General features: G+C 46.7%; 1 protein-coding gene across 1 annotated transcript in view; it reads right to left on the bottom strand.

Annotated features, from left to right (window-relative positions):
• Nucleotides 1-400: 400 nt before the first annotated feature.
• The window catches only part of gnmt (glycine N-methyltransferase), a 36,866-nt gene continuing 24,125 nt past the window's right edge, over nt 401-13,141 (bottom strand). Inside the window, exons 5-6 of the mRNA XM_055636347.1 lie at nt 3,274-3,392; nt 401-717 (exon numbers count right to left, since the gene is read on the bottom strand). Coding sequence (XP_055492322.1) covers nt 549-717; nt 3,274-3,392 — 288 coding nt within the window. The 3' untranslated portion in view covers nt 401-548. The remainder of the gene's footprint in view (nt 718-3,273; nt 3,393-13,141) is intronic.

Here is a 13,141-nt window from a genome sequence, read left to right as displayed (position 1 = left end):
GTGACCGTGTGGGTTTTCTCCGAGATCTTCGGTTTCCTCCCACACTCCAAAGACGTACAGGTATGTAGGTTGATTGGATTGGTGTATGTGTAAATTGTCCCCAGTGTGCGTAGGATTGTGTTAGTGTACGGGGATCGCTGGTTGGTGCGGAATTGGTGGGCCAAAGGGCCTTGTTTCCGCTCTGTATCTCCAAAATACTAAAACCAGTCGGAGTTGAATCCAGGATTGAGATAGTGCTAATGCCAACCACATACAATCAATGTTTTGTTTTACTAATTACAGAATCGTCATCTTGTTGCTTCCATCCATGATCCAAAATCAATTACATACACCAGCCCATGTCCTGATTCACCAATTACCTCTGTAGCCCACACCTCCCCGCCCATGTAGATTGTGATCATCCATTATCCCCTTGTGCTCTTTGTCGCTTGGGTTGCCCTTGCCCGGTGAGCGCGCGGTGTTGTCCAATATTCTGTCGCCTTCCGGTATTTTCCCGCGTTCGTGTGTCCTCCTCCCCCTCACACTTGGTGGGACGGCACAGCGACCGCTCAGCCGGTCTTCTTCACCACGTGGATGTAGTAGCAAGGGGTGTCTTGCCCGGGGCAGTGGGGCTTGAAGTCACCGTACAGGGAGTGCTGACATTTGCCCTGGAAAGCCCCCTTCAGCATCTCGGTAAAGCCTTCCAGGCGGTGAGGGTAGTAGGAGAGGCGGAAGGTGCTGAGGGAGACAAGAAGGTGGGAGATGAGAACTGCAGATTAGTGCGGGTGTCAGGGGTTATGGGGAGAAGGCAGGAGAATGGGGTTAGGAGGAAGAGGTAGAATGGCCATGATCGAAGCGCAGCAGTTGCTGCCTCACAGTGCCAGAGACCCGGGCTCAATCCCGACTACTGGTGCTGTCAGTATAGAGTTTACACATTCTCCCTGTGACCACCTGGGTTTTCTCCGGATGCTCCGGTTTTCTCCCACAGATGTGCAGGTTTGTAGGTTAATTGGCTTGGTATAAATGTAAATTGTCCCTGGTGTGTGTAGGATAGTGTTAGTGTGGGGGGATCGCTGGTCGGCCCGGATGGTAGAGTTGCTGCCTTACAGCGCCAGAGCCCCGGATTCGATCCTGACCGAGGATGCTGTCTGTACAGAGTTTGCACGTTGTTCCTGTGACCGCGTGGGCTTTCTCCGGGTGCTCCAGTTTACTTCTCACATCTCAAAGATGTCTGGGTTTGTAGGTTAATTGGTCCTCTGTAAAAATTGTCCCTAGTGTGTAGGGATTGGAAGAGAATGTGGAGTAACAGCTAATAACCTCTGATCCAGGCAGTATTGATGGGAGAAGATGTTTTGTTTATCATGATGAGAGTAGCATACAATTTACATATGTTTCTCTAGCTTAGGAACTGTGCACATCTCTAAATTTACCAACAATAAATCGATTGTTAATTAATCAAAGATTAATTAAATAATTAATCAAAGATATATTGGTTCACACTGGTGCTATGTTATTCCACTTTCTCATCCACTCCCTACACACTAAGGGGCAATTTACACAGGGCCAATTAACCTACAAACCATTTGGGATGTGGGAGGAAACTAGAGCACTGGGAGGAAACCCAGGCAGTCTCAGGGAGAACGTGCAAACTCCACACACAGACAGCACCCAAGATCAGGATCAAACCCAGGTCTCTGGTGCTGTGAGGCAGCAGCGGCCTCATATGTGCCATCCCTGTTACTGATAGACAGGTGTAATATGTAGATGTGTTTAAGAAGGAACTGCAGATGCTGGAAAATCGAAGTTAGACAAAAATGCTGGAGAAACTCAGCGGGTGAGGCAGCATCTATGGAGCGAAGGAAATAGGCAACGTTTTGGGTCGAGACTCTTCTTCAGTCTGAAGAAGGGTCTCGACCCGAAACATCGCATATGTAGATGTGCAGTTTATTTTATTTAGTTTAGTTTTGAGATACAGCACAGAAACAGGCCCTTCGGCCCACGGAATCCAGACCAACCAGCGATCCCAGCACACTAACACTATCCAACACACCTAGGGGCAATTGATATATATACCAAGCCAATTAACTTACAAACCTGTACGACTTTGGAGTGTGGGAGGAAACCGTAGATCTCGGAGAAAACCCACGCAGTCATGGGGAGAACGTACAAACTCCGTACAGACAGCACCGTTGGTCAGGATCGAACCCGGGTCTCCGGCGCTGCAAGCTCCGTAAGGCAGTAAATGTACCGCTGCACCACCATGCCACCCTTGTGTACATACCTTGAGAACCACATACATTGTGCAGTGTCACCTTTGATACAGGATTGCATCAGCTAACAGTGTCATCTGAATGTTGTTTACCTTTGATAAAGCATATTTGTTTAGTGGTTCTAACCCTGTCCCTGTTCTAACTCAACAAAACAGCCCACAACACCACAAGGAGTTTTGCAGGTTGCTGGGTTGAAATAGATGGGTATCAGGTGGATACAAGGATCTGCAGATGCTGGAAAGTTGTATGAATGACATTTAACCTCAGCTGGATCCAGTAAACCACTGAAGGTTTGCAGCGAAATATGGAGAATCTATTGTGACATTGACTCAGTCTGAGGCAGCAGGGTGGCACAGTGGTGCAGCGGTAGAGTTCCTGCTTTACAGCGCCAGAGACCCGGGTTCGATCCTGACTGCGGGTGCTGTCTGTAAGGAGTTTGTACATTCTCCCTGTGACCGCATGGGTTTTCTCCGGGTGTTCTGGTTTCCTCCCATACTCCAAAGACACACAGGTTTGTAGGTTAATTGGCTTTGGTTGGATTATAAATTGTCCCTGTTTAAGAAGGAACTGCAGATGCTGGAAAATCGAAGGTCGACAAAATTGCTGGAGAAACTCAGCGGGTGCGGCAGCATCTATGGAGCGAAGGAAATAGGCAAAGTTTTGGGCTGAAACCCTTCTTCAGACTGATGCAGGATGGGGTGAGAGGGTGGGGGGAGAGGGAAGAAGAAAGGAAGAAGAGGAGCCAGAGGGCTGAGGGAGAGCTGAGAAGGGGAGGAGACAGCAAGGGCTACCGGAAACTTGAGAAGTCAATGTTCAAGCCACTAGGATGCAGACTGCCCAAGCGGAAAATGAGGTGTTGCTCCTCCAGTTTCCGGTGCTCACTCTGGCAATGGAGGAGGCCCAGGTCGGATTCGGAATGGGAGGGGAGGTTGAAGTGCTGAGCCACAGGGAGATCAGCACTTCAACTCCATTTTCTTGAGTCTTTAGGGTTATCTTCAGCCTCAGTTCTCTTGCACAATCCTACCTCACGTCTGGTTGCTGGTCCCCCTCATTGGGCAAGTGCAAGGTGTAGTCCAACGTGACCATGTGCGGCTTGCTGTTCACATAGAGTACAGAGGTGCTGATGTCACTCGTCAGGTCACTCTGGAAGACACAAAGTTTGCTGCAGGGTAGCAAGGAGCATCACACAAACAGGCCCTTCGGCCCACAATGTCTGTGCTGAACATAATGCCAAGGCCAACTCTTATCCGCCGGCGCATGATCCACATCCCTCCATTCATAGTGTCATAGAGTCACGCAGCTTTGAAATAGGCCCTTCGGCCCAACTTGTCCCATCTACACTAGTCCATGGGGAGAAGGCAGGGAAATAGGGTTAGGAGGGAGAGATAGGCCAGCCATGATAGAATGGAGGTGTAGACTTAATGGGTCGATTAGGCCCATGTCCCTCTAAACTTGCCCTATCCATGTATTTATCCAAGTGTTTCTTAAACGTGTATGCCTCATCTCCCTCCTCCGGCAGGTTGTTTCATACACCTACCTCCTGCATATCCACGTGCCAACCTAAAAGCCTCTTAAACAGCACTAATGTTCCCGTTTCCACCACCACCCTCTGCCAGCATGTACCTGGCCCTCTTGACTCCTTGTGTAAAGAATTTGCCCCAAACATTTTAATAAAACTTTCCCCCTTTAACCTTAAAGCTATGCCCTCTAGTATTTGATATTTCCATGCTGGGCAAAATGTTCTGACTGTCTATCCTTTCATCATTTTATATTCTTTCTACCAACCTCAGGCTTTCCAGAGAAAACAATCTGAGTTTGTCCATCCTCAAGTTTGCCACAAATGGCTGGGTAGGAGGGACCTCTTTAGTCAGAGGGTAGTTAATCTGTGGAACTCATTGCCAGAGGGCTGTGGAGGCCAAGTCAGTGGATATGTTTAAGACAGAGATAGGCAAATTCTTGATCACTACAGGTGTCAAGGGTTATGGGGAGAAGGCAGAAAAATGGGGATTAGGGGGCAATCAGTCATGTTTGAATGACGGAGTTGACTCGATGGGTCGAATGGCCCAATTCTACTCCTATAACTTGTGAACTTGTGAACAGCACAAAATATTCCAAATGCGGCCTAACTAAAACGACATAACGTTGCATTGTAAATTCCTGACTTTTATCTTGATGAAGGCAAGCACCACATATTTCTTCTTTACCATTCTATCTACTTGTGTTGCTACCTTCAGGGAGTTATGGACTTGGATCCCAAGACCCATCTCTACATCAATGCTGTTAAAATGGTGAACAGGCTCATCGGGAAGGTCGGCTCCATCCTGGGGGCGGAGTTGGATTTATGGGAGGTGGTCTTGGAGGGGAGGATGCTCCTCAAACTGCAGAGCATCTTGGCCCAGTGGCTATCAAACTGTACAACTCATCCCCCTTATGTTATGGGGTAGACTGAGACTGAATCCCCCCCCCCCCCCCCCCAATCTTTGCACATCCCCAATCCTTTCCACTCGTCACTTTAATTTCTAGATTCATAGATCTTGTGTTTTATGACTGTTGGCAGATCAATTTCGGTCCTGGGATAAATAAAGCTCTATCGTATTGTGTCGTATTGCCCTTCAGAAGAGTTTTGGCATGCAAAAGCGATGAATGGTAAGAGATTTTATTATTTGTACGTAGCTAGAACAGAACGGTACATCACAGGAACAAGTACTTCTGCCCACAATGTCTGTGCCGAACATGATGCCAAGACCAACTCATCTGCCTGCCTGTCCCATATCCATGCGCCTATCCAAAAGTCTCTTACTCACCGCTATCATATCAACCTCCACCCCCCACCCTTGGCAGCATGTTCCATAGGGCTCTAGTTTAGTTTAGTTTAGAGATACAGCACAGAAACAGGCCCTTCGGCCCACCGAGTCCTCGCCGACCAGCGATCACCCCGTACACTAACACTGTTCTGCACACAATAAGGACAATTTCCAATTATACCAAGCCAAGTACCCGACAAACCTGTAAGTCTTTGGAGTGTGGGAGGAAACCAGAGATCCTGGAGAAAACACACGCAGGTCATGGGGAGAGCGTACAGACACCACCCATGTCCGGGAGCGAACCCGGGTCTCTGACGATGTAAGGCAGCAACTCTACCACTGCTCCATCGTACCACCCCTCTAGAATGGAGGAAGATTGGATCGTGATGGTCAATGCGAAGCTGTCAGTGAAGACCATAGAATGCGGTGGGGAGAGTGGGACATAGGGAATGCCCTTTCGTCGGCACGGACATTGTGGGCCGAAGGGCCTGTTCCTGTGCTGCTGGGCTGTTATAGTACAGTACAGACTCGCTGGGTCCCATGGTCTCTCTCTTTGATGAAACAATGCTTCCTAAAATTGATGTTAATAATACACTACATATCTAACGGGCCTGTCCCACTTAGGCGACTCTTTAGGCGACTGCCAGGGACTAGTTTTAATGGAATTCACCTACAACACCTGGCGACAAGCTACAACAGCACCCACGACAACCCACGACAGCAAAAATTGTTGCCACTGTCGGCAAAAAATTTTCAACATGTTGAAAATTTTGCGGCAGTCACCTGTAGTCGCCCAAAAAACCACCTAAGTGGGATAGGCCCAAAGTCTTTCCTTCAAAGCGTTTGTGTCTAGGACTGAATTTTCCCTTTTCTTAATGAACAAAAAGAAAATCTAAACAGCAACGCATAAGGGAGATGTTTAATTTAGTTTAGTTTAGTTTAGTGATACAGAGCGGAAACAGGCCCTGCAGCCCACTGAGTCCTCGCCGACTAACAATCACCCAGCACACTAGCACAGTGGGAGAGTCTAGGACCTGAGGTCATAGCCTCAGAATTAAAGGGTGCTCTTTTAGAAAGGAGGTGAGGAGGGACCTCTTTAGTCAGAGGGTAGTTAATCTGTGGAACTCATTGCCAGAGGGCTGTGGAGGCCAAGTCAGTGGATATGTTTAAGACAGAGGCAAATTCTTGATCACTACAGGTGTCAAGGGTTATGGGGAGAAGGCAGAAAAATGGGGATTAGGGGGCAATCAGTCATGTTTGAATGACGGAGTTGACTCGATGGGTCGAATGGCCCAATTCTACTCCTATAACTTGTGAACTTGTGAACTGCACAACATATTCCAAATGCGGCCTAACTAAAACCACATAACGCTGCATTGTAAATTCCTGACTTTTATCCTGATGAAGGCAAGCACCGCATATTTCTTCTTTACCATTCTATCTACTTGTCAATCTATGATCGTCATATCTTATTCGGCACGGACTAGAAGGGTCGAGATGGCCTGTTTCCGTGCTGTAATTGTTATACAACATTAATCTACACCCTATGGACGATTTACAATTTTTGCCAAAGCCAATTAACGTACAAAGCTGTGTGTCTTTGGAGTGTGGGAGGAAACCGGAGTGCCCGGAGAAAGCCAACATGGTCACAGGGAGAACGTACAAACTCCGTACAGACAATCACTCATAGTCAGAATCAAACCCGGGACTTTGGCGCTGTGAGGCAGCAACTCTACCGCTGTGCCATGGTGATGGGCAGGGAATTTGTTTTTAATAGATAGTGCTGAGTGCCTGGTACATGCTGCTGAAGGTTTTTATATAGGCACATGGATATGCAGGGATTGGAGGGATGTTGATCACCAGGTTGCAGGCAGAGGAGATTAGTTTAATTTGGCATCGTGTACAACACAGACATTGTGGGCCGAACGGCCTGTTCCTGTGCTGTACTGTGTTATGTCGCATGTAACATTTCCATAATAATTTGGCTTTGGTGCCCTTTGTAGAAACAAAATACCTGGCAGTCCTGGGGACGATTTAAAAACATCTTCAGACAGTCAGAACCTTTTTCCCCACGTTGGAAATGTCAAAGACTAAAAGGCCCAGCTCTAAGGTGAGAGGGGCAAAGTTCAAAGGAGCAAGTTTTTTTACCTGGGAGAGGAGGCAGAGGAGATCAGTTTAACTTGTCAACATGTTCGACACAGACATACTGGGCCAAAAGGCCTGTTCCTATGCTGCAATGTTCTATGAAGAAACAAGGTGCAGATGCTGGTTTACAAAAATAATGTTGCAGAGTGCTGGAGTAACTCAGCGGGTCAGGCAGCATCTTGGGAGAACATGGATAGGTGAAGCTTTGAATCGGGACCTTTCTTCAGACTCTACTTCTGTACTGTGCTATGTTCTATGGCTGATGTAATATTTCCACAATAATTTGGCTTTGGTTTTCTTTGAAGATGATTGTCATATTTTTTTTTAAGACATAGGGGCCTGTTCCTATGCTGTGCATTTCTGTGCTCTATTGTGCTGTCTCTGATCTGTTCTGTACCTTTCCATAACCTTCCCTCTGTCCTGACTCTCAGTCTGAAGAAGGGTGGCGACCCGAAACATCGCCTATTCCTTTTCTCCGGAGACGCGGCCTAACCTGCTGAATTACTCCAGACTATCTACTGTTTAGAGTTACTTTAGTTTAGAGTCATAGCGTGAAAACAGGTCCATCGGCCCACTGAGTCCACGCCGACCAACGATCCCTGCACATTAACACTATCCTACACACACTAGGGACAATTTTACATTTATACCAAGCCAATTAACCTACAATACCTGTACGTCTTTGGAGTGTGGGAGGAAACCGAAGATCTCGGAGAAAACCCACGCAGGTTACCGGGAGAACGTGCAAACTCTATCTACTATAACATGGGCAGAAATGGTGACTGAAATAGTAAGATTAAACGAGAACTTACCAGTTTGAAGTTTGATCTTTATTTTACGAGGAGTTACGATGAGGGATTATGTGAAGACCCCGCCAGCACGCGTGCGCGACATTCTTCAAAGCAGCGGTGTGGAATCACAGTAATAGTAATTGAAATAAACATAGTAAGATAAGAAGAACTAATATACCAGTTGACCTTTATAATAGAGGGCGGGAGCGGAGGGCACGTAATCCCTCATCGTAACTCCTCATAAAATAAAGATCAAACTTCAAAATGGCAATTCCTCGTTTAATCCTACTATTTTACTTCGGAGTCACGTGAGTGACTACGTGAAGATTTTAAAGATCTGTGATTTCAAGCCGTGGAACAGTCCATGCTTCACTCACTGCCGAAGTCATTCAAGGGAGGAAGTATGTTATCGTTTTCAGACATGTATCCAATTCAAACAATAATAATTTATTTTAACAAAATAATGCTCCCTTGGGCTAAATATATTACAGAATTTAAACTTGATTCTGCAACACCGTAGGTTTGGTTATTGGCTTTTATAAAGAATTGGAAGGTATTTCTCTAGACCATCCTGCTGTTGCCAGGATATGGTCCATAGGCACTTCCATGTCTCTTGCTGCCAGTGTTGCTTTTGCCATTGTGGATAGAGATTTAAGATGTCAGTATCCAGCCCAGAAGCTCCCAAACCTGTCTGAGCCATCTAGAGATGGTTTGTACTGATACCCGGCTATTAGGCTGTTTATGGCTGCCCATAGTGCCAATTTACGTCCTCTTAAAGTTCAGGTAGTCTTAAGGTATAGAAGATGTGTCATTACACACAGTCGGGTGTCAGATGGGTATGCCTGGAATTCCAAATATTGTCCTGATGTTCCGCGTTACGGCCGACGACGACCGAGACCCCGACGAGAAAAGGTCGGGTCTCATCAGGGAGAGATTGTTTTTAACAAGCTACTAAAAACACAGACAAAAATATGCGACAGGCTGCAGAGTTATCTTTTCTGGCCAGAGCCGCGCCGCCTACAAGCTCTAATATGCGACGTTATCTTTTCTGGAGATGCCATCATTTTTCCCAGTCTCAGTTTATGTAGAAACTGGACCCTTAGAGCTGAGACCAGTACTATCAGCATACTGTTTTTAATGAAAGTTTTCCCCCAGGGACAGGGACATTGCTGGTGCCCCTAGCAATGTTAGTAAAACACTGACGTCCCAGATCTGGGAGTACCTCGCTGTACGAGGGTTGGTGTTGTAAATAATCCTCAGAAGTTTGGCAACTAGAGGGTGAGATCCTATGGAGAGATGTCGTGGCGCCTGCCACCAGCAAGCTGTCAGGGCACTCCTGCGCAATTATAGTGCTGCCGCTCAGTCCTTCATCTACATGAAGGCTGGACAGGAATTCGCAGGACGTGGTGATTGTAGCTGTATTATACGCTACACCAGTCCTTGTTGATTCTTGATAGGCCGCCGTGATCATGTTCATGGTCCTGTCCGCCAGCCCGGATCTTAGCATGGTGGACCATGGTTCAGAGACTATGTCAAGGACCACAGGGACCCATGGCTGTGTAGGCCAATCAGGTACTTCCAAGACACCTGATGCTGAGACCATATGCATTTTGCATAGGACCCGACTGATGAGGCAGGAGGGGAAAAAACATTGTAAACAATTTTCCCCAATTCAGTGAGAAACGTCCATTGCTGCTGCCCCAAGTGTGGTTCCCAAGCGACATATGTTGGTAACTGGTGATTGGGACTAGATGCAAATAGATCGATATCTGGTGTCCCAATCTTTCAGTAATATCAGCAAACTTATGTGTGGTCCAACAGCCATTCGGCGCTGTCATTGAATTTTCATGACCTGGTGTGTGCCACTGTATTGAGCTTACCTGGTAGGTAAGTTTGCTGATAGTCAAATATGTATGTTAACACATAGCCAAATATATTGGCCAGATTGACACATGATATCAATTTTATTCCACCCTTATGATTAATATATGCCACCACTGTGGTATTATCAATTTATAGGCAAACATGTAGATGATGCATTGTGAGCAGTAGGCTTTTAGCCCATGAAACGCACCCAACATCTTTAAATAATTTATACCCAGTGTTTTTAGTAATGACGATTACTAATAATGATGGGCTGGAACTATGCCAAGTAGTCCCTTTCATCATTATAACTCCGAATTGCTTTGGCTGGTAACTGCACAGGTCGATCAAAGTGACCTGCAAGGTGTTTTTGCTCTTGCACTTTTGCCCTTTTTGAGTTTTAATGATGCAAGGCCCAAACTGAGTAGCTGGAAATGCAGCTACTAGTTTCCCAATTACTCTTGTCTCCTGTCGAATAGATGGTTTATTTTGTAATAATTAATTTTGTTGTAGGCTTCCACCAAGTCTGCTGCTTTACTCTTTGGCAATGTTACAGACTTATGGATAATGTTAATTGTAAATCCCAGAAAGTCCATAGTTGTGGATGCCGTCAACTTAGATTTATCTGGATGGAGGTGACCCCAGAGTTTCAACCCAATGTTTGGTAGCTAAATCTGCTGATTTAGCGAGTTCCAGGGTTTTCCCCCACAATTGATATAACATCAAGATATGCCATGACAATATGTTTTGTTTCCTAAGTATTGCCAAGGCCAGTTTTAATATCTTGGTGAACAGTCTTGGGGCTGAAGTTTAATCCATTAGGCAACGTTATATACTGCCATAGTTGCCCCATCCAGTTAAATTTTAGGTATCGACAATGATCCCTAGTATGAGTACTGAATAGTATGCATCTTTTGGATCAATGCATGCCATGAAGTATCCCTCTGAAACTAGTTGTTTGGCAGTAACAATGTTTCCACAGTGGTAATAACCTCCATGCCTCCCAAAACAAGTGTCACATTCCCCCTGTTAGTACAGGTCGTATACCTTTTGTGTTCTGGAAAGAACCAGATCCACCTACCTCCCTGGTTGCCGGTGATACGTCCCCTTCTTCAACTTCTGCCTCTTCTGCGGAAGAGGCGTCGGAGTGCGGGGTTGGCACGTTTTCCATGAGGGTCGCTCTGGGCCTTGGCCTAAAAAAGGACCTTCGTGGTTGCTGCGTGGCCCTCATGCTTTCACCAGCGTCCTGGTGTTGATGCCTGCTGGTGGATGCATAGGGGTGCTGCAGTCTGAGGTGTGTTCTGCCCGTTGCTGATGACACTGTTATGAGCCCAACGGCTTTAAGCCCTTCGTCGAGCTTTTTTACTTGTTTAGACAAGTATCCCCCCCGGTTGTGTTGCAGCTGTTTCGCACAACCCTGCAAAATTTGGGGTTTAGTGCAGGTTTACTGTGCTCTCGCAAGTAATTGATTTCATAGTGGGTATTGCGGAGCAATGTCAATCCTGCTGTCATCTCTGTACCATCGTCTGGGCGAGCAACCAATGATATGCCCGCTGTCAGAAGTTTTTAAATCTTCAATAGTTTGACCGCTGGTTGCCCATAGCTGTTGGCTGTCGGCTGTCAGAACCTTCCTGGTTCCCCGCCGCCTGTGGTCCTGGAGCCGCTGGTCGCCCGCGGCTGATGGCTGCCGGAACCTTCCTGGTTCCCCGCAGCCTGTGGTCCTGGAGCCGTTGGTCGCCCGTGGCTGACGGCTGCCGGAACCTTCCTGGTTCCCTGCCGCCTGCGGTCCAGGTGTCGGTTTTCTCTTCCCCTTGTCCAACGTGCTGCAACATGAAGCACAGCAAGGGGAAGAAACACAACTTCAGAATATATTTTCTTCTTACCTTGTAGGTCCGTTTCATTTTTGCCGCGGGAGCGCTCCATCTCCACCCGTCGCTGTTGTACTGCGTGAGACGCTATGTCGCGTATGCGTGCTGGTGGGGTCTTCACGTAGTCACTCACGTGACTCCGAAGTAAAATAGTGCATTAGTGTCATAGAGTCATGGAGTGATACAGTGTATCAGTTGGCCCAACTTACCCACACTAAATTTGTCCCAGCTACTCTGATTCCCTTTACAAAAAAGGCCAGAGCAGACTCTTTTTCCTCAGAAGGCTCAAATCCTTCAATGTGTGTAATGACATGCTGCACATGTTTTACAGCACTGTGGCTGCAAGTGTTATTTTCTACGCTGTTGTCTGCTGGGGCAACAGCATTAGTGCAAAAAACAACAAGAAGCTGGTCAAACTGGTTAAACGAGCTAGCTCAGTGCTGGAGGGGAGAGTAGACTCTGGGATGGATGTGCTCGAGAGGCGTATGAGGCACAAGGTGCAGGTCATCCTGAAAAACCCCGGGCATCCCCTCCATGTAATTCTGGAGAGTCAAAAGAGCATTCGGAACAACAACCGGCTCCTCTCCCTGCCCTGTAGAACGGAGCGGTTCAGGAGATCCTTCACCCCTGCAGCCATTAGATTTTATAATTCGGACCGCTAGGCTGTAGGGGGATGCATTCTTGCAATTTTTAATTTTTTATTGTTAATTATTGATCTTTTTAAGTATTTATTGCTCTCAGGTAGTGTCCACAGTGTATTCTATGTATTTTCTGTCTGCGTTTGTTTTGAATCTGTGGGTTTGTTGGTTGGGGGCTTCTGGACAACTGAATTTCCCTGAGGGGATCAATAAAGTATTTATTATTATTATTTATTATTAGTCCCACCTGCCATTATTTTTGTAAACCAGCATCAACCTGAAATGTTGCCTATTTCCTTCGCTCTATAGATGCTGCCTCAGCCCTGAGTTTCTCCAGCACTTTTGCCTACCTTCGATTTTCCAGCATCTGCAGGTCCTTGTTTCTACATAGAACAGGTGGGACCATATCCCTTCAAATCTGTCCTATCCATGTACCTGTCTGTTTCTTCAACTTTGGGAGAGTCCCAGCCTCAACTACCTCCTCTGGCAGCTTGTTCCATACACCCACCACCCTTTGTGTTAAAACGTTACTCCACAGATTCCCGTTTAATCTTTTCCCCTTCACCTTAAACCTATGTCCTCTGGTCCTGGTGAGTTACTCCAGCATTTTGTATCTACCTTCTCTGTGCCCTTCCCAGCTTGACAACATCTTTCCTATAACATGATGCCCAGAAATGAACACAATACTCTACATGCGGTCTCACCAAAGTCTGCAACATGACCTCCCAACTCCTATACTCAATACTCTAACTGATGAAGGCCAATGTCCCAGCTTTTTGACCA

This window comes from Leucoraja erinacea, chromosome 5 (assembly GCF_028641065.1).
Source record: "Leucoraja erinacea ecotype New England chromosome 5, Leri_hhj_1, whole genome shotgun sequence".
NCBI classification, from domain to species: domain Eukaryota; kingdom Metazoa; phylum Chordata; class Chondrichthyes; order Rajiformes; family Rajidae; genus Leucoraja; species Leucoraja erinaceus.
Note: the sequence above shows the minus strand (reverse complement) of the source record. Positions and strands in the feature narration are given on the sequence as shown.